Source organism: Perognathus longimembris, chromosome 20, assembly GCF_023159225.1.
Source record: "Perognathus longimembris pacificus isolate PPM17 chromosome 20, ASM2315922v1, whole genome shotgun sequence".
Lineage (NCBI taxonomy): Eukaryota > Metazoa > Chordata > Mammalia > Rodentia > Heteromyidae > Perognathus > Perognathus longimembris.
In genome coordinates this window covers 20,642,621-20,667,533 of record NC_063180.1, presented here as the reverse complement: position 1 = coordinate 20,667,533, position 24,913 = coordinate 20,642,621, and the positions used below count along the sequence as shown (strand labels likewise).

The 24,913-nt window shown below is 57.4% G+C and overlaps 1 protein-coding gene across 3 annotated transcripts; it reads right to left on the bottom strand.

The window, feature by feature from the left end:
• Positions 1–392: 392 nt before the first annotated feature.
• Positions 393–23,533, bottom strand: Mark4 (microtubule affinity regulating kinase 4). Of its 3 annotated transcripts, XM_048369215.1 has the most exons (18): positions 23,392–23,533; positions 19,058–19,258; positions 16,645–16,698; positions 16,129–16,177; positions 15,627–15,692; positions 14,718–14,788; positions 14,559–14,615; positions 12,787–13,023; positions 9,781–9,900; positions 9,301–9,400; positions 7,663–7,772; positions 7,407–7,566; positions 6,588–6,805; positions 5,973–6,076; positions 3,124–3,402; positions 2,886–2,965; positions 1,794–1,838; positions 987–1,329 (listed from the first exon to the last, which is right to left on the bottom strand). In XM_048369215.1, the coding sequence occupies exons 1-18, from the start codon at positions 23,440–23,442 to the stop codon at positions 1,265–1,267; spliced, it is 2,067 nt and encodes a 688-aa protein (XP_048225172.1). In that variant the 5' UTR covers positions 23,443–23,533; the 3' UTR covers positions 987–1,264. The 3 variants fall into 3 exon arrangements, with proteins under 3 accessions (XP_048225171.1, XP_048225173.1, XP_048225172.1); XM_048369214.1 differs by lacking the exon at positions 2,886–2,965 and having other exon boundaries at positions 393–1,329; positions 23,392–23,532; XM_048369216.1 differs by lacking the exons at positions 2,886–2,965; positions 23,392–23,533 and adding an exon at positions 19,434–19,450 and having other exon boundaries at positions 393–1,329.
• Positions 23,534–24,913: the final 1,380 nt, after the last annotated feature.

Sequence of the window (24,913 nt, the reverse complement as noted above, 5' to 3'; positions counted from 1 at the left end):
ACAGACATGCTGAAATCATTTCTCTGAAGTTATGCCATGCCCTTCTGTCAGGGCATACCCAAGGCCTAGACACCAGCATTTCTTTGTATTCTGGGGCTCCCCAGGTCGGAGGTCTCTGCCGACGGTCTCTCACAGACAAGGACTCCTGTGTCTCGCGTCCTGCTCTGGGCCTGACGTGGAGCCGGCACCAGTCAATGACTGTTTATTGAATACATGGAGTAGAGGCTTTGAGTCCAGTGTAACGCGGAGGGCGAGAGCGCGGGCACGAGTGGGGGGCCTCGCAGAGGAGGCCCATCTCAGCTCTATCCCCTTCCCCCCTCACCCCTCCCATCGCAGATGGAGATGAGGTTCAGCTCCCCCGTGGGAGGGCAGGGAAGGAAAACCCCAGGGCCTTGGGGGGACTCTCCTACGTTTATTGGGCGACAGGCTGCAGGTGAGGGGCTGACAGGAGAGGGGTTAATAACTTAAAAACCGAGGTGACAGCGGCAGCTCCCCGAGACCTCTGCAGAGGGAGGGGGTATTTACAGGGGTTTGTACAAAGTGCCCACGCCAGCCTGGGGCAGGAAGGGGGTTCGAGCATGAGGGCTGGGGAGGGGAGGGAATCTGCCTCTAGGACCCCTGCTCCCAGCCCCTCCCCCAAGTTCCCCAGTCCCTAAGTAGGCTCAGCAGCTTCCCCCCTGCCCAAGGCCTCATTTTTGAGTTGTTGGGAACAATGAAGTTTCCTCAATTTCCCTTCCTGCCACCCCCAAAGTCTCCTCAGTGCCCCATGGCTGGGCGAGGGAGGGACAGAGCTGGCTGGAGGCTCCAGGAGGGGGTGCCAGCTCCCCCACGAGCCCCTCATCCCTGTCTCGGGCCATGTGGCCCCCAGCAGAGCTCCCCAGTAGAATCCAGCAACACCGAGGTGATGACAAAGGGGGCGGTGCCCCCCTCCCACGGCCCCGGCCCCTCCTGGGGAAGGGAAGGGGGTGAAGGAGAGGCCAAGGAGGGGTGGCTCAGAGCTCGAGGTCGTTGGAGATGCGAGTGACGAGGGTGCGGAAGGCCAGGGCGGTGCCCGCCACCCGGCGGAAGAGAACGCCCCGCAGGCCCGGCCGGGGCAGCTGGCAGACCTCCACCTCGAAGTGGGACAGGGGCTCGGGCCCGCCCGCACCCCCGTGCAGGCAGGCCAGCAGGAAGGGCTGCGGCTGGCGGCAGCGGCAGCGGGCGGCTGCCGTGGCCTGGCGCAGAGCTGCCATCAGGGCCTCGGGCGGGCGCGAGCTGGTCAGCTTTACACTCCAGGGGAATCGGAGCAGCCGGGGGGCGGTTTCCGCTTGATCCCAAGGTAGATGGCAACTGGGGAGAGCGGGGGTGGGGGGGATGGGAGAGGTCAGGGGGACGTGTGAGGGGGCCGATGCCCAGCCGCCCAGCTTTGCCAGGCCAGGGCTCCGAGCCTACATTCTCCTCCTCCTCCTCCTTGGCCGTACTAAGAGACTGAAGCCAGGGTCCGGAGCCCATTCAAATTGAGTTTTCAGACAGGGTCTTGGGCTTTTGCCCTGGTCCACCTTGAACCTCGACCTGTCCATCTCTACCTCCCTAGTAGTTGGGGTTAGAGGCATGCACAGCCACGCCCGGCTCTTGTTCTACATTCTGGCATGCAGGCCCCAGTGAGGGGTACAACTCCCATCAAGGAGGCTGTAAGCTGTGTAGGCAAATGGCCGAGCGAGGGGTCCTGGGGTATCTCAGGAAGTGGTACGATCTGGGGGTGTCAGGGGCATCAGGGGAGGGGCTGAGGTGGCTGGGGCAGGGTCCCCACTCACCTTGTGACCTCAGGTCCCCCGATTCTCTCAGGTTCGTCTGTGACCCTAGGAAACGGGCAGGAGCAGCAGAGTGTGAACCTGGATGCAGGCTGCCCACTGCCCCGCCCACTGCCCCACCCACTGCCAGCAGGAACATCCAGCCAACCCCGTCCCAGCTCAGAGGCTCCCGTTGGCATGGCTGGGCTGGGAAGACGTGAGCCAGGACGGGTTTCCCTCCAGGCCCAGAAGTGGGGGCTCCCTCTGAAGTGGTTAGTGCAGGTAGGAGGAGAGATACTGAAGAAGAAAAGAGAAGCAGGGGAAGGGGCAGCAGAAGCAGCACCTCCAGCCAGGCCCTCTCCCTCCCACCAGGATCTGCTTGTCTTCTTTGTCTTCTCAGTTCCGAGTCTGGAACTCAGTACTCAAACTCAGTACCTGATGCTTTCGCTCACTGGCTGGTACTCTACCCACTGAGCCATGCCTCCAAACCCTCTGTGTGTCCTGCTAGTACTTGTCACTACCCGGTAGTCTAGAGACCTTCCTTGCTGTCTGGGTGCCTTTCTAGAAGCGTGGTTCTGCCAGAGCTGGAATTTTGCACATTTTCTGCTAGGCACACAGTAGGTGCTCAATCACATGTCTATGTACATTCACAAAGCATCCTCAGCCCTGAGGGCCCCCTCAGTCCCCACAAGCACCCTGGCAGGAAGAAAAGCCAGGCCCAAAGAGGTTGAGAGATTTCCTTGAGGTCACTCAGCACAGTTGATAAATGGGGACCCCCAAAGCAAGGTCTGGACGCCAGACTTGGAGCCATTCTCTCTCTTGTCTTTTAAAAATAAATATTTTTGCCAGCAAGGCCAGCACTGTACCACTTAAGCCACAGCGCCACTTCCAGCCTTTTCTGTTTATATGGTACTGAGGAATCGAACCCAGGGCTTCATGCATCTCTACCACTAAGCCACATTCCCAGCCCACCTCTCTTAAGTGGGTAATAAACACCAGCCCCCACATACACACCATGTACTCCTGCTCCCATCCCCAGAGCCCCTCCCGATGGCCATGCTCGCCGATGGACAGACATGCAGACAGGGAAGTAGGGCCAGCAAGGGCTGGACTTACTGATCTTGGATCCCTGGGGCAGAGAAGCGCCCGAGACACAGCGGTTAGAGTTCTGCCGTTTAGAGGGATCGAGTGTAACCCTGCAGTGTGAGGAGGTGGTGAGGGGTACCAGAGGAGGAGGAGGGGGAGGAGAAGGAAGAAGAGGAAGTGGAGGAGGAAGAGATGTGAGGGTGCAGAGCAGAGTGGAAGATAGGTTAGGCCCCCCTCCCCCCTCCCCCCTAGTTTCCAGGCAGCTCACCTTCGGGTCAGTTTGGAGGTCAGCTTGGTAAAGAGGTTGGTGGTGGGACGCGGTCGCCCAGAGGGCAGGGGTGAAGCCTCGTGGGCCAGCGTGGGGGAGGCAGGAGGACCGTTCTGCACACCCCCGCCACTCCCGCCCCCTGCCCGCCGGTCCCGGACCTGGCCGCCATGGAAGGTGCTACGGATGGTGGAGCCCCGTGCCAGGCGGCTCCGTTCCCCAGATGGAGGAGCCAGGCTGTGACTGGAGGGGGAGGCAGGGGGCACCCGTGGGGTGCCCGAGCTGTAGGCACAAAGGGACAAGTTAGGGTGGGGAGTCTGAGGCCAGCGCCTAGTCCCATTGCTTCTTCCCTGCCCTGCCCTGAGTCCTCAAACCCTAACAGCTTGGAGCTCAGAAGTACGGCTGCCTTGTCCAGGGGTCCAGGCTGTGCCCTACAGAATCCGGCCCTATGTCGCTGACTCTCGCTTTCTCAGTTGCTTCTCCAAGCTTTAACCCCTCCCTCTGTCGGAACTCTCCTCTCTCCACGCTGAACAGATTTCCATAAATTTTGAATGACTGTATCTGCCCAGCAAACTTCAAGAAACAGATTGATCTGGCAAAGATTTTGCTCTGTGAACTCTTGTCATTCAAACTCAGGCAAGGAGGAGATGAAATAATCAAAGGCCTCCAACTTCTACCTGCTTACCTTCCAGTACAGAATTCCAATTCCCATCTTCCTGGGACCCTCAGAACTAGCCTGCACCTCCACAGAAACTCTCACTGTGGTAGAGGCTGCAGCCTCTGTCCCAGAGCCCACCCTCCTTGTTCTATCATGTAAAAACCCCTAAGAAAAGGAGCCTGCATATATAGACTATATTTCCCAGCATTCATTGCGGCACATTGGTCATGTGACCACCCTGACCAATAGGATGTAAGCAGCAGTGGGTACCTCCCCTGGGGCCATGCCTTTCAAGAATGCTGTTCACTCTCTCTGCTCTATTCCCCACTTCTTTGCTAGTTGGGAAGCTGGCAGCTGGCATGGCTGCCTGAGACTCAGAACTGGAGCTAGCAAAATTGACCAGTATCCTCAGAAAGTCCTGAGCACTGTCTACTTTTTGATGGTTCCATCCCAGAAGGTTAAATCTCCATCTTTTCTTTTTATTGGTTGTGGGACTTGAACTCAGGGTCTAGGTGCTGTCGCTGAGCCTCTCTGTGCTCAAGGCTAGTGCTCTACCACTTGAGCCACAGCACCACTTTGGTGGTTTTTTTTTTTTGTTTTTTTGTTTTGGCCAGTCCTGGGGCTTGGACTCAGGGCCTGAGCACTGTCCCTGGCTTCTTTTTGCTCAAGGCTAGCACTCTACCACTTGAGCCACAGCGCCACCTCTGGCCGTTTTCTGTATATGTGGTGCTGGGGAATTGAACCCAGGGCCTCATGTAAAGGAAGCAAGCACTCTTGCCACTAGGCCATATCCCCAGCCCCCACTTTGGTTTTTGAGCGTTAATTGGCAATAAGTTTCATAGAAACTTTTCTGCCCAGGCTGGCTTTGAACCATGATCCTCATCTCAGACTCCCAAGTAGCTAAGATTACAGGTGTGAGCCACCGGTGCCTGGCTACATCTTCTTCTTTTATTTTTTTTTAAGCCACTGTTCCTACTTCACGACAATCCAGTTATAATCTAACTGATCTACTGTCTTGACCAGAACTGGAAGGCCATATATTATGGTTGTCAGAATACAGATCCTGGAGTCAGTCTGAAATCTTGTGCTCCTCAAACTACCTACCAGCTGTGGGTATCCTTGGACAAGTTACTTAACCTCCCTGTGCCTCATTTTCTCAGATGCAAAATGGAGACTGTAGGACCTACACAATGTGGTCAAAAGCATCAGGTCAGCTACTAGACAGAGCCTGGTGACACTCAGCTGCAGCTTGAAGAGTATTAACAGTTATTATTAATTTTTGCCAGTCCTGGGGCTTGAACTCAGGGTGGGAACACTGTCCCTGGCTTCTTTTTGCTCAAGGATAGCACTCTACTACTTGAGCCACAGCGCCACTTCCATTTTTTTCTGTATATCTGGTGCTAAGGAATGGAACCCAGGGCTTCATGCAAGCACTCCACCACTAGGCCACATTCCCAGCCTAACAGTTATTATTTTTACTTGGGTCACTAAATAAAAAAATAAATGATGGGGGCTGGGAATGTGGCTTAGTGGTAGAGTGCTCGCCTAGCATGCATGAAGACCTGGGTTCCATTCCTCAGTACCCCACACACAGAAAAAGCCAGAAGTAACACTCTGGCTCAAGTGGCAAGCCAGGAACAGTGCTCCCACCCTGAGTTCAAGCCCCAGGACTGGCAATTAAAAAAAAAAAAAAGATGGATCAGATCTTGACCTCTTTGGAGCTTAGGGACTAAAGTTAGCATTTGGCAGAGGAAAAAGCAGGCTCAGAGATCTCTCCAAGTCACCTCACTAACAGTGCAGAGGCAAGGCTCAAAGAGTCCTATCTGTCACCCGCCCGTCACCCCGACACCCACTGGCATGCACCCCTAAGGACAGTTACCAGCCTTGTCCCTGGGCACCCTGCGTGGGCAGGAGTGTGGCTGCACTGGATGCCACCTCCTTCCCAGCAGAGCTGAGAGCCCACCCCAGAGCCAGGCCTCCAGCCAGCACCCAGTGGCCAGATGAGGCTCGGGAGCTGGAACAAATCTGGGCTCCTCTTGAGTTCTAAAAATGGATCATTCAAAAACTCGCTGGGTTCCCAGGCTGGTGGGCGGACTGCTTCCCTGGTTCATTGAGTGTGTGCATCTGCAGGCAGCGGACGGAGGAAGGGCCGCCCTCCTCCCCGCCCCGTCCCCAGGATGCCCCTCACCCGTACCTGTTTTCCTTGCCATTTGGCAACAGGGACGGGCGCTCAGCCCCAGGGCGCTCAGTGCACACGTAGGTGTTCCTGCGGGTCATCATGCTGGGGGGGAGGTTGTTCTGCGGGAGAGGGGCCAAGCAGGGACACTGAAGAGCCAGGGAAGGCGGGCGTCGGCTCTCCCCCAGAGCCTGCTCTCCCCCTTCTGCTCCCAGAATCCATACCCCTGAAAGTGGCCCGCGCTTGGCCTCCCAGCAGCCTAAGGGCAGGTCACGTGACCCAACCCTGGCCAATCAGAGGAAACATGGAGTCTGAAGCTCCAGGACAACTCCTCTGCTCAGGGCACCCCCTCTGCCTCACGTCCCCACTCTCTCCTACCCTGCCAGGCTCCCACAGAGCTGGAATCCCCATGAAACCACTGAGTTCTTTCTGCTGAGGCCACAGGGCGCACTCCTGCGTCTCCCATGCAGCATGCTGGCACGCTGGCATCCAGCACGTGACTAGGCAAACACCAGGTACTCAATAGATGCACTAATGGCTCTCAGAGTGTCTGGGTGACCGGTGGACTGGAACGGTGCGGGGTCAGAGCACCGTGCCCTGGCTGTGGGGCTGTGCCCCACCCTGGCCACTCACAGGGGTGCTCGTGCTGTCCTTCCGCCGCTCAGGGATCTCGGCCTTGTTGGGGTTGTGGGCACTGCTGACCATGGGGCTGGAGGGGGGCAGCCCTCGGCTCCCACTGCCTGCCGCACTGCAGCTGGCCTTCCGGCCGGGCAGCCGTTCCTCCTTCAGCTCTGCCTCCCCTGTGCTGGTCGGGCTGCGCTTAGGGTGCAGGGGGGCAGGGGATGGGCCGCCTGGTGGGGAGAAGGGGTGCCATTAGAGTTGGGGTCACCTGAGAAGCTGTAGCACTGCTGATGGCATATAATCTCTGCACAAGAGCACTGAGGGCATCTTACAATGCCACCATTGGCTGCCCCTCGTGATGGCGCAAGGAGAGCCTGGACTATAAAAGTGAGGTGTAAATGAGCTGAGAGATCAAGAAGGGACCAGGAAAGGGGCGCTGGTGGCTCACACTTGCAATTTTAGTTACTCAGAAGGCTGAGATCTGAGGATTGCGGCTGAAAGCCAGCCCTGCAGGAAAGACTCTTAGCTCCAATAACCACCAGAAAACCAGAAGTGGTGCTGTGGATCAAGTGACAGAGTGCTAGCCTTGAGCAAAAAAGCTTGGGGACAGTGCCCAGGCCCTGAGTTCAAGCCCTAGGACCAACCAAAAAAAAAAAAAAAAAAAAAAGGGATCAGGAGAGAAATACAAGGAAATCATCAGAGTCCGCATCTGATCTGGGCCTGGTTGCTTTTGCAGGCTTATGCTCTTGCAGTACATGCTTCTGCATTGCAGGCAGAGTGCCACGGGGACCCCCCCTAGCAGTGGCGGGCTCCGGCCCGGTGGACACTCACAAAAGTCGCTGTGCCTGCGCTGGCGGTGGTAAGTGGATGAGGAGCTCCGCTGCCCCTTGCTGTGGCTGCTGCTTTTGCTGGAGCTGGTTCCATTGGTGGTATCGCTGGGCGCCCGCACCCGTGCCAGGGCCAGCCCAGGGGCACCCCGGTCCCCACCCTCCTGCAAGAACATGACAGAGGAGGGGGCCTTAGCCCACCTCTGCTCCCTCCTCCCCACACAGCCAGCCCCCTGCCCCCCAGCACTGCACCCTCTGACCTCAGTCTTCCTGCCCAGCAGGAGGTAGGTGGCGGTCACTTCATTGTACTTCTGGCTGGTCAAGGCCTCTTTGATTTCTTCCCGGGTGTAGCCCATGCCCACCATCACCTCTGGGGGAGGGCAGAGAAGGTCAGTCCCCAGCCCTGCCCTCCCTAGTATCTGCTCTTTGTTCTGTTTAGTATGTATTCATTCTCTCTTCTGCTATCAGTACTGATTGGGAAAAACATTTCTGCCCACTGGGGCCACCTAGCTCCCCCCTGTCCAGCTTCTATACCTTAGGAGCAGGCAAATGATGCGGGCCTGGCCAATCAGCCCATTCCATCTCCAAAGCCACACAGATTGGCTCAGAACAGACACAGGGCAACTCAGAGTGCTTGACCACGCCCCCCCATGGCACACTAATGGGTTTAAGGAGAGCCAATGGCAACCAGCCTAGGGCATCATAGGGACACTAAGGGGCTTCTCTTCCAGAATGTGTGGTCCAGGCTCCCTAGCACCCGCCTCCTATGGCTAGAGCCACCATGCAAAGTCCCAACTGTCAGGAATCCTGGATCAAGCTATACCTGAGGCTGATTATTCTGGCCTTGGTCAAAAAGTGAATGATTCGATTATCATTATTTGGTTAGATACAACTTGAAACTGCTGATAATGGCAATATTTGACCTGCACAATGGTGATCTCATGTGGCTCAGCCTACATTGTTATTATTATTATTAGTTTGGGTTTTCTGTTACTTGCCACCACAGAAGTCCTGACCAATGTGGCCAGGGGCCCATGGTAGCCTCAGTTTCCTCCACTGGACAATGGAGGGATCTTGGCTGGTTTCTTAGGGGTTCCTTCTGAGCTAACCCTTTGGGGCTCACAAATTTTAGGATTCCTAGCAGAGGGATCAAGTCAAAAGAACAAATAAGATAATCCAGGCACCAGTGGCTCATGTCTGTCATCCCAGCTACTCAGGAGGCTGAGATCTGAGGATCATGGTTCAAAACCAGCCCAAGCAGGAAAGTCTGTGAGACTCTTATCTCCAATAACCTACTCAAGAAAAGGCTGGATGTGGTACTGTAGCTCTAGTAGTAGAGCACTAGCCTTGAGCAAGAGAAGTTCAGGGACAGAGCCCAGACCCTGAGTTAAAGCTCCAAGATCCCTGCCCCCGCCCCCCCCCAAAAGATATGTATCAAGGGGAGGCAGATATCTGATGACCTGTGTTCAAATTCTCCTCAAGTTGATGTGCAATTTTCTTCTTCCTTTCTTTTTTATTATTAATGATCTCTTTTGGAGACAGGGTCTTGCTATATGGCTGGCTTCAAGCTCAAGAACCTCATACCTCAGGCTCCCTCAGACAGGGGTAACAGATTTGCACCACCATGCCCACCTCTTCCTAGCCTAACCCTCCTAGCAGGCTCTGGAGGTGCTGGCTTGTATGTGCTTACGTAGATCAACTCGCTCCATCTGCAGGACGGCCATATGGGCAGGTTTTACAATGAGGACCTCGGAGCCCAGCGAGGGAAACCACTGGCCCAGGGTAACACTGCCCGATAACACAGCTGCAGCACAGGAACCAGACAGGATTCCTAGCTGCCCAGTGCCTGACCACCGGGACTAGGGCCTGATGGCTCCTGTCCTGGCTTTGAACCTCACCAATCCGTTTGGTGTCCCCAAAGTCCTCCTCGGGCTCCGTGTATGGCTTCAGCTCCTCGCCCTCGTAGCCAATGTTCATCCATTTGTCTTTCATGATTTGCTGTGCAGATTGGGGGTGGGGGACAGGCGTCAGAGGGAACCAGAAACAGCCCAGCCCCTCCCCCCACCTCCAAGGCCTTAACCAGCACTCCCAAATCAAATGGAGGGCCTGCTGAGCGCTTTGCATGCTGTGCCCACAGCCCGTGGGAGCTTCCTGATGCCGCATCTGGGCCCCTGGCACCCTGTGATAACTCTAGGCGCTCATTAGCTAATTACTTAGCGTGGCGGAGAGTGGGTGAGGCTGGCAGGGGTGGCGTTGAGACGGCCTGGGAGCCACTTCCGGGGGCCACCCGTCAGCCCTGGTGGTGGCTGTGTGGGGAGGGAACCCAGAGTCTGGGGGAGCTAGGGCATGGGAGGGGCAGGCGAGGGGATGGGGCTCACCTCAAGGGTGCAGCGTTTAGCAGGGTTCAGCACCAAGAACCTCCGCAGGATGCTCTCACAGTCTGTGGACATGTAGAAGGGGACGCGGTACTTGCCTCTGAGCACGCGCTCCCGAAGCTCCTGCGGGAGACAAAGACAGCACCGCCCCGCCCCGTGAGGCTGGGCCCCCCCACCCCCGACCTCAGCCCCTCAATTCCAAAGCTGGCCACATTATGGAGGCTCTCTTGGCTTTTAAAGACAGGCTCTCCTTCACCAAGCTGCCCTTAAACTCTTACACCTGCTTCTATCTCCCACAGACTGGGATTGCTCCTAGCATCCCCATCTTATCTTACAGGTGTGTGTGTGGGGGTGCAGGTTCAGAAAGGGACTTGTCCAAGGTCATCTGGAGGCTGGAGGGGAACCAGGATGGCACATGATCGGGGTCTGGGGCAGGCATGGCCCTAGCCTGACCCTGAAGAGATCTCTTCGTGTCACACTTAGTGCTCAGAAAAACTAGTCCATGGCAGGCTTCTTCCCCGGCTCCAGGTGTTCAGAGAGAACCTCCAATTGTAGCTACAAATATTTGTGTGTGTGTGTGTGTGTGTGTGTGCGCGCGCGCACGCGCGCAATAATCTTGGGGCTTGAATTCAGGGCCTGGGTGCTGTCCTTGAGCGTTTTAAATTTTATTACTTATTTTTTGCTTGAGGCTAATGCTCTACCACTTAGTTTATAGCTCCACTTCCAGCTTTTTGGTGGATCACTGGAGTCTCACAGACTTTTCTGCCAGGGCTGGCTGCAAACTGATTCTCAGATCTCAGCCTTGTGAGTAGTTAGGAGGATGGGCGTGAGCCACCAGCGCCCGGCAAGATGGGGATCTTCACGGTCCTTGCTGACCAGGACCAAGACGGAAGCTCAGAGGGCTCAGCTGCCTGGCCCAGGCCTTGTGAAGAAGGGGTCCCTCCCCCTCCTATCTTTCAGATCTTCTTGGGCCACTGGTTCTGATTTCAAACTTCCTGGGTACACTGAGCAGAATGGAGCTCCCCGCTTTAGGATTCCCTCAAAGGGCCACCAGGATCTGCCCTGGAGGGGGCACCGGGCCACTGGGCCAAGGGACAATCTCCTCAGCAAAACAAGCAGGCCTATAGACGCCCGTGCCGGGATCTATTCTGGCATCTGGAAGCCAAGAGATTGCCGGCTGGGAAAAAAACAGCAACCAAGCGTATTCCTGAGGTGGCTGATGACATCAGTGGTAAGGACAGCAGGGTGACGGCCAGGACAGGACAGGGTCACACTTCCTGTGTGTGACTACCCACAGGAAGACGCCCCTACTCTGAAGAGGTGACCTGAGGTAGCCTTTAGGAACAAAGGGTCACAGTGTCTTGTGTCTGTCAATAACAATGATGAGGGCTGGGCATGGTAGCTCACACTTGTAATTTCAGCCACTCAGGAGATAAGATTGGGATGATGGAAGTTTGAAGCCAGTCAAGGCAAAATGTTATTAGCAAGACCCCCATCTTAACCAGTGAACTGAGCAACATGTCTCATCCTGTGATTCCAGGTATTCAGAGGCATTAAGTAGGAGAATTTCAGTTTAAAGGTAGCCTCGGTAAAAATGTGAGATCCTACCTGAAAAATAAGTAGAGCAAAAAACAGAAGCCTAGAGATGTGGCTCAAATGTTGTTAACCTGGACATTGGTGGCTCACACTTGTAATCTTAGCTACTCAGGTGGCTGAGATCTGAGGATCATGGTTTGAAACCAGAAGGGACAAGAGACTCTTATCTCCAGTTAACTACCACAAAAGCCAGAAGTGGAGCTGTGGCTCAAGTGGTAGAGCACCAGCCTTGAGCACAAAAGCTCAAGGACAGTGCCCAGGCCCTGAGTTCAAGTCCCAGGACTAGCAAAAAAAAAACCCACAAAAAACAGTGCAAGACCCTGAGTTTAAACCCCAATACCACCCCCCTTCTCCCAAAGACAAAATAACAGTGGTGAGGACCCATACTGCCACATGCACACAGTGATGAATCTAGCTGTATGGCCAGGTGCCAGCCACCATGAATTTCCTGAACGCTACCAGTGTTCTTTGCTGTGTTCTCACAAGTTCTCTGTAGGTTGGCAAAGGTTCAAAGGAAAAAAACAAAAGCAAACCAAGCAGATGACCCTCACCGGGCCCATCCCACCCTCCCAGTATCTGTTCCTTCCCCAGCCTCTCACTTCACCCGCACTCATTTCTGTTGTTTTCTGCCTGGCCTGCTATGGAATGTCACTGTGGCAGGAAGGAAAGCTTTCTGTCATACGTGAGCAATTCCTGGGCTCTTGCTAGAGACTCCCTGGACTGCAGGTCGCTGCCATGATCAACTTGAGAACATTTTTCATCGTGCCCAAAGCAGCTGTAACCCCAGCTCCCCTACCCCCACCCAGCCTCAGACAATCAGTAATCTGCTTTCCTCCTCCGTGGATTTGCCTATTCTGGACATTTCATTGAAATGAAATCACTCTGTCCTCCTGTCACTGTGCAGAGCACACCATAAGCCCAGGGATTTCTGTGCCCCTGCCCCCTCTATTGGTAGGATTGCTGATAAAAACCCAGGGCCTTACACAGACTAGGCAGGAGCTCTACCACTTGCGCCACATCCCCAGCTCATGTGTTGTTTTTGAGACAGGACCTTGTTAACTTTGCCTGGGCTGGCCTTGAACTCTCCAGACTCAAGCCTTCCCTTCCAGACTATCTGGGACTACAGGTGTCAAGCACCAAGCCCGGGTCTCATTCATTCCTGCAGCATTCGCGGTGCTTCACACAAAGATCCCAGAGATGGGCGAAGATAATTTCCTAAAGGAGAGGTGGGATGGGAACCCCTGCCTGTTGGCAGCCACGCCCACACAGGACCCAACCACGGCCACAGGCAACAAATCCATTAGAGGCCAGGCTCACAGACAACCACGCCCACACCAAACCCCTCAGTTGTGACCACGCCCACAATGTCCAAGCATGTCTCGGCCCCGCCCCCATCTAGGCCCCGCCCCTCACCTTGAGGTTGTGCCCGTCGAAGGGCAGGGAGCCGCTGACCAGGGTGTACAGGATGACGCCGAGGCTCCAGATGTCCACCTCGGGCCCGTCGTACTTCTTGCCCTGGAACAGCTCGGGGGCGGCGTACGGGGGGCTCCCGCAGAAGGTGTCCAGCTTCGAGCCCAGCGTGAACTCGTTGCTGAAGCCGAAGTCCGCGATCTTGATGTTGGCCTCGGCGTCCAGCAGGAGGTTCTCGGCCTGGGAGCGACGGAGGGGGTCTTTGTGGCCCGGGGTGGCCGGCGCCCTCTCCCGCCCCCCCCCCAGCCCTGCGCCGGCCCTCTGGGCGCTGCCCTCCCCTCCGAGCCACAGGGTGGGCATAGCAGTAGGCCCTGCTCCCCCAGCAGACTGAGAACTGAGCGAAGGATCTTGTGTTATCATCACGTTCCGCCTCTGGCGCCAAGCTCTTTAGGCATAGTTCTGCCTCACCCTGAGCCTCAGTTTACCCAGCAGAAAAAGTAAAATAAGAGCTGGACGCATGACTCGGTGGTAGAATAACCTAGCATTTGTGAAGCAGCGAGTCCTATCTCCAGCACCACAAATTACAAAAACAAAAGAAAATGGCAGATTCCTTAAGACTGTAATAATGAAAAGAATCACTTTATTTGCCACACATCTATTATGTGCGGTACTCTGTGCATTATATGTAAGAAAATTGCTAATTGTGGGGTTAAGAGTTTTATAATGAGGCTTGCATTTTTTTCACCTTTTCTCATTGAATATTTCCTACCATTAATTCTTTTAGGGGCCATCAGTCATGAGGCTTAAACTCAGGACTGTCTCTGAACTCTTTTTGCTCAAGGCTAGCTCTCTACGACCATGAGCCATAGCTTCGTTTTCAGTTTTCTGGTGGTTATTTGGAGATAAGAATCACATGGACTTTCCTGCTTGGGCCAGCTTTGAAATGTGATCCTCAGATCTCATCCTCCTATGCAGCTAGGATTGTAGGTGTGAGCCATTGGAGTCTGGCTTTGAATTTAACTTACAAAATTATCTGTACACGTAGAATTTTTTTTTTTTTTTGCCAGTTCTGGGGCTTGAACTCAGGGCCTGAGCACTGTCAGTGGCTTCTTTTGCTCAAGGCTAGCACTCTACCTCTTGAGCCACAGCGCCACTTCCGGCTTTTTCTATGTAAGTGGTACTGAGGAATTGAACCCAGGGCTTCATGTATGCGAGGCAAGCACTCTACCACTAGGCCACATTCCCAGCCCCAGAGAAAAATTTTAATATTTCTTTCTCCAGTACCAGGACTTGAACTCTGGGCCTCCTACTTGTATGCTTGCTCAGCAGGTGCTCAACTACTTGAACCATTTTTTGTTTGCTTTTTTTTTTCCCAGACAAGGTCCTGTTATGTAGCCTAAACAGATCCTGAACGCCTGGGTTTAAGTGATCTTCTGGCCTGTGTTTGGAAATAGACCAAGCTGGCTTTGAACTCATTACCTTCCTGCCTCAGCCTCCCTAGTGCAGGAATTACAGGTATATTCTACTATGCTGAACTTTCCAAAGGTCCTCTGAACAGCCAAGACCCGGCTGTGCCGCCCCCTTCCTCATATCCCAGTGTCCTTGCCCTGCGCCTGGCCACTGGGGCTGGCCCAGGACCCTGCCTCTCCCCTCTGTCTGCAACCCCATCCAAGGCCAAGTTTGGGGAAAACCCCTGGGAGGAGCTGAGAGATCTGGTGTTCCTGAGGAAGCCCAGTCAGTCCAGGCCGTGGGGGGTATGTGTGAGGGGACTTTACCTTCAGATCCCTGTGTACAATGTTTTTCTGGTGACAGTAGTGCACAGCCGATACAATCTGTGGAAGAAGTGAATTGTTTGTAGGCGCCATGCCTTGGCTCTCCAGTGGCCCATGAAGGTCACTCATAGCCTGGCCCTTAACTCAGCCCAAGACTCTGACCTGTCGGAATTTAGCTCGAGCTTCCTTCTCCTTCATGCGGCCATGGGACACGAGGTAGTCAAACACTTCACCTGTGGGCGGAGGCCAGATGCAGTCAGATAGGGCATGGGGTGCAGGGGTGAGGTGTGGAGAGGAGGGGCGTGGCACGGGGGTGGGGGGTGAGGTGTGGAGAGGTGGGGTGTGGCACGAGGGTACAAAGGTGAGGTGTGGAAGGGCGGGGCATGGGGATGGGTGGAGTGAGGTGTGGAGGGGCGTGACACGGGGTGAGGTGTGGAGAGGAGGGGCGTGGCACGGGGGTGGGGGTGAGGTGTGGAGAGGAGGGGTGTGGCACAAGGGTACAGGGGTGAAATGTGGAGGGGCGGGGCATGGGGTGCAGGGATGAGGTGTGGGGAGGAGGGAAGGGGCATGGGGGTGCAGCAGTGAGGTGTGGGAAGGAGGGGCGGGGCATGGGGGTGCAGAGGTGAGGTGTGGGGAGGAGGGGCGGGGCATGGGGGTGCAGAGGTGAGGTGTGGGGAGGAGGGGCGGTGCACGGGGGTGCAGGGGTGAAGTGTGGAGAGGTGTGGCATGGGGTACAGAGGTGAAGTGTGGAGGGGCGGGGCATGAGGATGCGGGGGTGCGGTGGAGAGGAGGGGCAGGGCATGGGGTGCAGAGATGGGACATGAAACAGAGGGGTGGTGCACGGAGAACAGAGGTAGGGCATGGGGGAGCAGGGAAGGAGCACTGGGCAGAGGGTGGGGCATGGACAGAGGTCCAGGATGAGGAATTCGGGATGGGGGGAAGGCGTGGCAAGGGCAGAATATAAGGAATACAGGCTGGGCATGAAAATGGGCGTGGCATGGGGCATGTGCTCGGGGTATGAGGAATGGGGGGGGCATGAAGAGGGGCGGGGCGTGAGGACCAGGGCCTCACCGGCACTTGCGTACTCCATCACCAGGTAGAGCGTCTTCTCCGTCTCGATCACCTCGAAGAGCTTCACTGCAGGTCCGGGAGGGGAGGGCGTGGGATCAGGTGGGCAGACACCCCCCAAGCTCCTCCCAAGCCCGGGCCCCCCACTCAGGAGCCCTCCGCGGCTCTCTAGTGGTGGCAATCTCAGCTGTGCAGCAACCATCCATCCACCGGGAAGACATGAAGGGCAGGGGAGCGGCCTCTACCCTCAGGCCTCATCAGGAAAGACCTCAAGCAAGCACCCCGCACCCCTCTGCCTAGACAGTGACATCCACGCTCCTGTACTGGCAGTCGGACCAGACCCCAAAGTTCAGCCCTGAACCAAGTGCTTTTTGTTCAGAGCAGGAAGCAAGGGCTCGGAGAGGTCGCACAGCAGTGGCAATGCCCGTCTCCCTGTCCCCTGCCTCTGACTTCCCATGAGCCCCGGCTGGTGGCCTGCCTGGGAGCCTCACCCTCCCCTGCTCACCAATGTTGGGATGGTTTAGGCCCTTCATGATTCGGACTTCTCGGAACAGCTAGGTGAGGCCAGAAAGAAAGAAAGACAAGAGTGAGGGTGAAAACTAAGTTTTACAGCAGGGGTCAGGGCAGTGGCTCACACCTGTAACCCCAGGTACTCAGGAGGTCAAGATAGGGGAGGGATCACAGTTTGAGGCCAGCCCAGACAAAATGTCAGGGAGACCCCATCTCAACCAATGAGCAAGGTATGGTGGTAGGTACCCGCCATCCCAGCTATGCAGGAAGAGCAAATGGGAGGACTGAGATCCAGTTACAATTCTTCACAACGCCGTTCAAAAGGCAGTGAAAGCAAAAAGGGGCAGGGGGTGCAGCTCAAGTGTCAGAACACCTGCCTAGCAAGCACAGGGCCCCAAACTCAACCTCAGAACTGCCAACAGAAATAGGGGAGGGATGGATGGTTTGGGGGATCCCCTTCCCTAGCAATGGCACCTTGCTCCCACTCTACTCCCCTTTCCTTAGGTCACACCTTCTGCAGGCTGCTGGGGTTCAGCTGGGTTTTATCAATGATCTTGATAGCGACCTAGAGGGGAGGAAGAAGAAGGAAAAGGTCAGGGTTCTCCCTGAACAGGGCGAGCTCCCCAACTCGGCAATGTCCTTGCTTTGTCCCCACTCTGGGAAGAGCCTTCCCTCGGCACCATTGCTACTTGTTGGCCTCAGGGCCTTTGCACATTGTTCTCATCTCCAGTGCTGCCCCTTCCTTCTGCAGAGAAATATCTGCTCTTCTGAGGAAAGGCCTGGACAGAGCTGTTCCAGGGTCTGTGAGTGTGTGAAGGTCCCTGAGATCGGAGGGGTCCCTGCGTGAGGGCAGCGTGGGGCGCCAGTCCATCCGGCTCTCAACACTTGACACGTGAGGTAAAGGTAAGCTAGTGCTCACTGGTCCCTGTCAGCTATGGCTCTGGGCTTTGCAGGGGAGACAGCAGCCTATGGTACGAGAGCGGGCATTCCCCCATTTACAAAAGAGGACACGGAGGCCGGGCACTGGTGGCTCACACCTGCCATGCCAGCTACTCAGGAGGCTGAGATCTGAGGATCACAGTTCAAAGCCAGCTCAAGAAGGAAAGTTCGTGAGACTCTCATCTCCAATGAACCACCAGAAAACCAAAAGTGAAGCCGTGGCTCAAAGCGGTAGAGCGCTAGCCCCGGAGGAAAAGAGAACAGTGCCCAGGCCCTGAGTTCAAGCCCCATGACCAGCAAAAAAAGAAAAAAAAAGAGGAACCAGGGGCATGGCGTGTTTTCATCACTCAGGTTACAAGGTTATGCAAGCCTGAACACAAGACCTTTCGCTTTTGCTTGGCTTTTTCACTCAAGGCTGGCACTCTATTACTTGAGCCACAGCTCAACTTCTGTCTTTTTGCTGGTTCATTGAAGATAAGAGTCTTCCAGACTTTTCTGCCCGGGGCTGGCTCTGAACTGTGATTCCCCCAGATCTCAGCCTCCTGAGTAGCTAGGATGACGGGCGTCAGTCCCCTGGCTCCAAAACCCCTCCCGTGCACCAGATGAGAGGACCTTTCCCTGGGACGCCTATTCCCTTCTGCTCGGGGTTCATGGAAACCTCTGGAACTGTGTGCAATCGCATATGGCAAGCCCCACGCTCACTGTGTGGGGAAGGGCCCCTCGCTTCCTCACATCTCACCAATAGATCGCTTCAGTTTTGGCAAACACTGTGTGTGCCAGCACTGAGAATCATATGGTTCCTCTCCGGGAATCTGTGAACGTGGCATCAGGAGGGGATAAATCAACCTTCAGAGGGAAGAAGGTGGCAAGCCGCGCCTGGGAGGAGCCAGCTCGATCGCCCGCGCCCCATGGAAGCGTGACATTTGAATGTCCCGCAGAATCCACCTGCAAGCCCATCAGGCCGGTCCCTCAGTATAAGGGTACAGGGGGTCCTGAAGCTATGGGGGTGCTACCCACGTGTCTGTTCCCCATCGGTGGGAATGAGGGGCCCTGTGCAGCAGTTCTGGGCCCGGGCCATGCCTACCACAAAGGATGCTGGGAGAGAAAGGCTGTGGCGCGCCTACCTCCCCCACCAGCAAAGCTGCTGCGTCCTTAGGTTGGGGTGAGGGGGCCCTGGAGCGATCAGAGTCCATCTTTAAGATGGAGAGGGGAAGCTGGGCACCAGTGGCTCACACCTGTCATCCTAGCTACTCAGGAGGCTGAGATCTGAGGATGGCGGTTTGAAGCCAGCCCAGATAGAAAAGTCCCCGTGAGACTCTTTTATCTCCATTGAACCACCAGAAAACCAGTGGCTTTTTGGCTCAAGTGGTAGAGTGCTAGCCTTGAGCAAAAGAGCTCAGGGACAGCTCCCAGGTCCTGAGTTCCAGCCCCAGGACTGACAGAAGCAGTAGAGCACTGGCCCAGCATGCACAGGGCCCGGGGTTCCACCTCAGCACCAAAGGAAAAAAGAATGCAAGGTAGTGCGGATTTAGGCAGGAAGGCCGTGTGTCTCCTGAGGCATGCTACACACCACCGGCCGAGGCAGAGCACACCTGCCATCCCAGTGCTCACTCGGTGGAGACCAGAGGATCATGAGTTCCAGGCAGCCTGGGCTGCAGGGAGACCCTGTCTCAGAAAAACCCAACAACAATAGAGCTGGCCTGGGGGTCAGCTACTTAGAATGCAGGGGAAGAAAGGTCAGGGCAAACATGACACCCTATTTGTAAAATAACTAAAGCAAGGAGAGGCTGGGGACGTGGCTCAAGTGGTAAAGCACCCCCCCCCCCCGTCACACGGGTGAGGAAAGCAACATACCCATTCGGATGTGGTCCCCAGGGAGGCCTGGGTTCGTTTCTCCTCACGCTGGGCTTGTGGGGGGAATCTGAGCGCATAAAGCAATCCGAGGACCCCGACCCCCCCCACCTCCCGCCCTGAGCCCCGCTCACCTCCCGGCCGGTGAGGATGTGCCGGGCCAGCTTGACTTTGGCGAAGTTGCCTTTCCCGATGGTTCTCAGCAGGCGGTAGTTGCCCACATGGGGTTGCTCCTCGGGGCAGGAGGCGATGGAGTTCCGGCAGCGGGCGCCCAGGGATCGGCTGGACCACGACGGGCCTTTGTCTGAAGACCGTCCGCTGCCCAAGGTGCCATGCTGGACGGAGGAGACAAGGGTAAACTGCCTGTGCCAACCTCCGACGCCGCCGGCCCCAGGAGGCCAGGACGATGGTTCCACCTAACCCCGGCCACCCCAAAGGACCACCCTCTGTGGCCCTTTTCAAACAAGAACTGCAGAGAACCTAAAAAAAAAAAAAAAAAAAGATCAAGACCTCATCTCAACAACCAAGTCTGGTGTGGCGGGACATGCCTGTGATCCCAGTTCCTCAGGAGGCAGAAGGAGAAGCCTCACACCGAAAGGTAAAAAATAACTCAAGCAAACACGGCTGGGGGGCGTGGCTTATGTGGTAGAGCACCTGCTCAGGAAGTCAAGAAGGCCCTGAGTTCAAACTCCCGAGATCACCAAGAGAAAACAAGAAACAGTTCAGTTCCAATTCTACTTAGAACCCTGCACCCCGCTGGCTCCTCACTCTTCCCCTCCCCCAACTACTGGTGCAGAGACAGCACCTGGAGCTGGGAACCACTCTCACCATAGCCACCCAAGAGGCTGAGACCTGCGGATGGAGGTTCAAAGCCAGCCTGGGCAGGAAAGTGCTTGAGACTCTTTATCTCCAGTCAACCCCCAGAAAACCAGAAGTGGAGCTGTGGCTCAGTGTGGTAGAGCGCTATAGCCTTGAGAGCAAAAACTCAGGAACAATGACCAGGCCCTGAGTTCAGGCCCTACAACCAACAACAACAACAAAGACAGCACCTGGAAAATTCCACACAGAATTTGAGGGTCTCTCTGATCACAGTATCTCACTGGGAGATTTCTGCTTTATGATGGTTGCCAACCTCTGATAGAACCCAGTGTACAAATTCAGCTTTATCACAAGTATATGACCAAAAAGAGAACACGCTAACTCTGGCATACACACAGCTCCAGGTAGCATCTAGGGTGGGAGGATTCTGGAACATTCCACTACTACCACTGTGACCCCCAGATCTTCTACATGGACTAGAACAAAGTCTCCCAGCCTAGGCCTGGGTAACAATTGCCATCTTCCAGAAGAAACACTGTATCAGCCCCGCCACCCCTAGTCCTGCCCGGGTCTCCCCTGCGCTGCCCCAGTGCTCTGTCCTGGCCGCTCCCTCAGGCCTCTCTCCCCCGCAGGTCACCGCCTGCTCCTCGCTGCCCTGTCCTCATTGTGAGCCCCGGGGACTGAGTGTCCCTTTCAAGGCTGGGGCCCAGGGCACCAGGGGCACAGCCAAATCGGCTCGGCTCAGCAGGTGGCCCCGTGCCCTCCTCAGGGCTGGGGGTTGGCGGCGGAGGAGGACAAAGGGCCCAGAGGAGAGGTGGCCAGGTGGCCAGGGACCTGGGGGGGGGTGCTTCAGAGTGGTGATAATCAAGCTAGTATGCCCCCATGCCACATACCGGGCCAGCAACCCCACAGGCAGACGGGGAGACTGAGGCCCAGAGCTGGGGGATGGGCACGTGGCCAGTTTAGCAGGCTGACCTTCCCCACAGCCACCAGCCTGGACCCAGCCACCGTCTCAGGCTGAATCCTGAGGTGGGGGGAGGGGGAGGGGGAGCACGCCCCCTGAATTTGGTTCCTACTGGACCCCATGAGTGCAGAGGTGAAACAGGCTTGGAGGAGGATGCCTGGCCAAGGTCACCTGGCTCACTCATGAGAAGGCACAGCACCCCCCCCGGGGGACTGGACATCACTGGAGTGTCCTCACCACACTCGGGTCCAGCTGCAGTGCACACTGAACCCCAAAGGTCCCCAAAGCTCAGCCAGGTGGAGAATCTTGTCCAGGGCTACAGGGCAGATGAGCACCGGGGATTCGAACCTGGCACCGGCTCTCCAGTGTAGAGTCCTTTCCCAGGCCCCCAGGCGGCCCAGAGTCCAGCCTCCGGGGGGGGGGGCGTGTAGATGCTGCCACCAGGCCCCCAAGAGATAAGGGCTGGGAGAATTCCCATCAGAGGGCACTAGAGGACTCCATTCTGGAGGCAGGATGGCACCCCATGACAGCCAGCCTGCCTGTGTGTCCCTCTACAAAGGGTGCAGGGCAGTCCCCAAGGGGCTAGGGACAGGAGCTAAAATTGGCCAGCATAATCAATTGGCCTGGAGCCCTCTGCCAGGCTGGCACCCCAACCCTAGACCCGTTGCTAGGGAACCTCTGAGGTGGGGGAGCCTAGGTCTCGAGGTGGGAGGGTGTCACCTCCCATGGCTATCACCATGGTAACCAGGTAGCAGGGAAGGGGTTCAAGCACCAGATTCCAGGGGGAGACAGGTGATTCCCAGCCAGGAGAGACAAGCAGGCCCTGCTGATGGCGTTAGAGGGGAGGGTGGCCTCTGCCATCGTCCCCCCCATCCCCACTCAGGAGTTCCAGGACACGGAAACTGGGGCTCAGAGAGGTGCATTCACTGGCCTGAGGTCACACAGCTCAAGAGGAACAGAAAGTTGACTTGAACTCCAGTGTATCAAGGAAATTCACAGTCACCATAGAAAAGAAACGTCTTTGGCAGGGAGAGGCCGCCACCAGCTCATCTAGAGAAACTGAGGCCGGCTCCACCAAACTCCTGCCACACTTATGACAACACTGGTTGGGCAAGCTCAGCCTTCTCAGTCCTACCCACAGCTCTGCCACCAGCCAGGAGCGCTTCCCAGGTGCCAGGCTGCACCCACAGGGTCTTGGGTAATGCTCAGGAACTCGTCATCATCACCTCACAGGAAACTGAGGCACAGAGAGGGGAGAACCACGTGTCCAGGGACATGATGTGAGCTGACACAGGAGCAGCATTTGAACCCAAGGCCATGGGCTGGACACCTCCCTGTCCCAATGGGAAGGAGGGGGGGCCCTTGTGGAAGACCAGTGGCAGTAATGGGGACATCTTGGTGGGAGAGGGTCCTGAAAGATGGGGTGTGGACTAGGATGAGGGAGGGTGGGGAAAAGAGCCAGCTGTAAAGGACTGGGGCCTCTGGGGCCTCTGAAGGTAACCAGACCCCTGGGGGACCGTCAAAGAGGGGGAGTCTCTCTGAGCTGCACAGTAGAAGTCTGGGGAGGGGCTGTTGAGCTGAGTGACCCCTCCTCCCCCTGGAAGAGGACTTAGAGCCAGGGTTGGTCCAGAAGATTTCTAGATGCCAGTTCTGCAAGCAGAGGGGAACTTCTTGGAAGGCTAGACCCCCCAAGCAAGGAAAATAGGAGTCCCTGGGCCAGGAGGAAAGGATGGGCCTGGAAATTGAGGGGAAGGGGACTGAGGCCAGCAGGAGAGAGCCCTAACCTGGATCCAGGATGGGGTGAGAAGGCTGGGGAGCTTGGGGAGGGGCCAAGTAGCAGCCACAGGAGGCCCAGGCCTGGACTCACACTGGCTCAGGACCTAGACACCGGGCCTGGATAGGGGCCTGGAGGTAGGAGGCCAAGGTTTCCTGCCAGAGGAAGAGCAGGCAGGAGGTCTGGGTGGCATCAGTGAAAGACCAGGGGGGCCGAGAATCCAAGGACAGGACGGCTTGGCAGAAGACCAGGCCTGGGAGTGGAGAGACCTTGAGGAAGCTAGGCAGGGCCCTGGGCCCAGGAAAGGTAACACGGGCTTTAAGGTGGCACCGGCTTCCTGGACGGGGTGAGGTGGGGGCTTGCAGGGGCAAAGGGCTGCGGGGGGGGGGGGTGCTGGAGAGGGATGGGAAGGAACCAGCCAGGGAGGAAGCCTGGATCCAGAGGCAGGGCCGGGCCGGGCCTTGCTGGGAGAGGGCCAGGGCCGGGCCTAGGTGGTGGGGGAGGGGGTCAGGGGCCCCCCAATCCAACAAGGAGTGAGTGGTGGTTGCGGACGGCCAGGAGGGGCAGCGCTGCTGGCTCTAAGACCCGGGGAGGGAGGGAGGGGCGGCTGGCCAGCCAAGGCCGGGGCTTCCTAGAGGAAGAGACCCAGGCGGAAGCGATGGACGGAGGGGCAAGAGAGGGGTCCCGGGAGAGGGGCGCCCCCGAGGGCCGGGGCTGGGCAGGGGTGGGGGAGGACAGGGCCCCGAGGCCTGGAAATCCGGGAGGGCTCGGGGACCGGCGAGGCAGGTACGAGCCAGGGAATGGGAGTGAGGGGTCCTGGGGTGGGGCGGTGGGGTCGGGGGGCACGCGGGGAGGAGGAGGGGGGTTCGGCGGCTGCGCCCCGCCAGGGCGCCCCAGGCCTCCCCACTCACCGTGTCCGAGTTCCGATCGTTGCCCGGGGCCAGCGCCGTCCGCGAAGACATCTTCCCGCGGAGCGCGGCGTCGGGGCGGCCGGGTGGGGGGGGGCGGGGGTCTCGGGCCCCGCACGTCCCCTCCCCCCCCGCCGGCCTGGGGGCGCGGGCTCCGGGGCTGGGGCGCCGCGGACGCGAGTCCCCGCCGCAGGCGAAGGGGGCCGGGCGGGGCGGGGACGCCGGGAGCCGGTCCTCAGTGACACCGCGCCGGCGCGAGCCGGGGGTCCATGGGGGGCGGCCGCGCGGGCGGGCACCGGGGCTGGGGGCGCGGAGCCGGCCGGGGCGGCGGCGGAGGGCGGCGGCGGCCGGCGGCGGCGGGGCCCGGGAGGAAGGGACGTCAGGGGGCGGGGTCGGGGGCGGGCCCGCGAGAGGCCACGCCCCCCGCCGCCGGCTCTTAAAGGCGCAGGCCCCCCCCTTCCTCCCCCGGCTGGGGGTGGGGTTAGGGGTCCGGGGGCGGAGGCAGGTCGAGACGCGCCGACGCCCGACAAGTTCTCACAGGAACGCGGAGACTCCTCGGGACCGCACGGGGCTGGGGCCAGGGGAGGGGGCGAGGGAGGGGGAGGGTGGGGGAGAGGGGAGGGCGGGCGAGGGGGGGTGGGGGTGGGAGAGGCCCAGGCAAAGCGCCAGAGACGCGGAGAAAGATGTTCAAGAGATGGAGAGATAGACCCAGAGACGTGGAGAGACACAAAGAAACCCGCAGGGGGGGGGGGGGGAGGAACAGAACATAGAGACAGACAGACAGACAGACAGACAGACCGCCGGGCTGACAGAAAGGACGAAACTCAACAGAAGGATAAAGAGAGACAGAGCCTCGGAGAGAGGGAAAGGCAGCGAGACCCCACACCCAGGGACAGGACAGACACAAAGAGAGAGAGAGAGAGAGAGAGAGAGACACACACACACACACCCCCAGGGACAACGGGCACAAAGAAACCCCCGGCAGGCTCCAGGCCCGGGCCCTGCCCCCATACTCCTCAGGCCTCTGTCCCCACCCCATTCCCCGGTCGTGAAGGTAGACGACCTGGGCGGTGGAAGGGGGTGCAGGGTGCAGCCACAGCAGGGCACTAACTTCTCCCACGAGGGAGAAAGTTCCAGGCTCTCAAAGTTTGGGGGCGCGGTGGCTGGGACGTCCTCCCTGGAAGTAATCTCCCTGAGATTTCTTTTTCTTGTTTCCTTTTTTGGTCCATCATGGGACTTGAACTCAGGGCCTGGGCTCTGTCCTTGAGCTTTTTTTTTTCCCCCCCCTCAAAGCTGGTGTCTCTACCACTGGAACCACAGCTGTGCTCCACTTTTGGCTTTTGGGTGATTAATTGATGACAAGAGTATCACGGACTTTCCTGCCCGGCCTGGCTTTGAACCACAGTCCTCAGATCTCAGCCTGCTGAGTAGCTAGGCACCCGGCTCACCTGCGGTTTCTAAGCCCCACTCTCTGTGTCTGCTGTGATCTCCCTGGCAGGGCAGATGCAGGTGCTGCCTGCCCAGC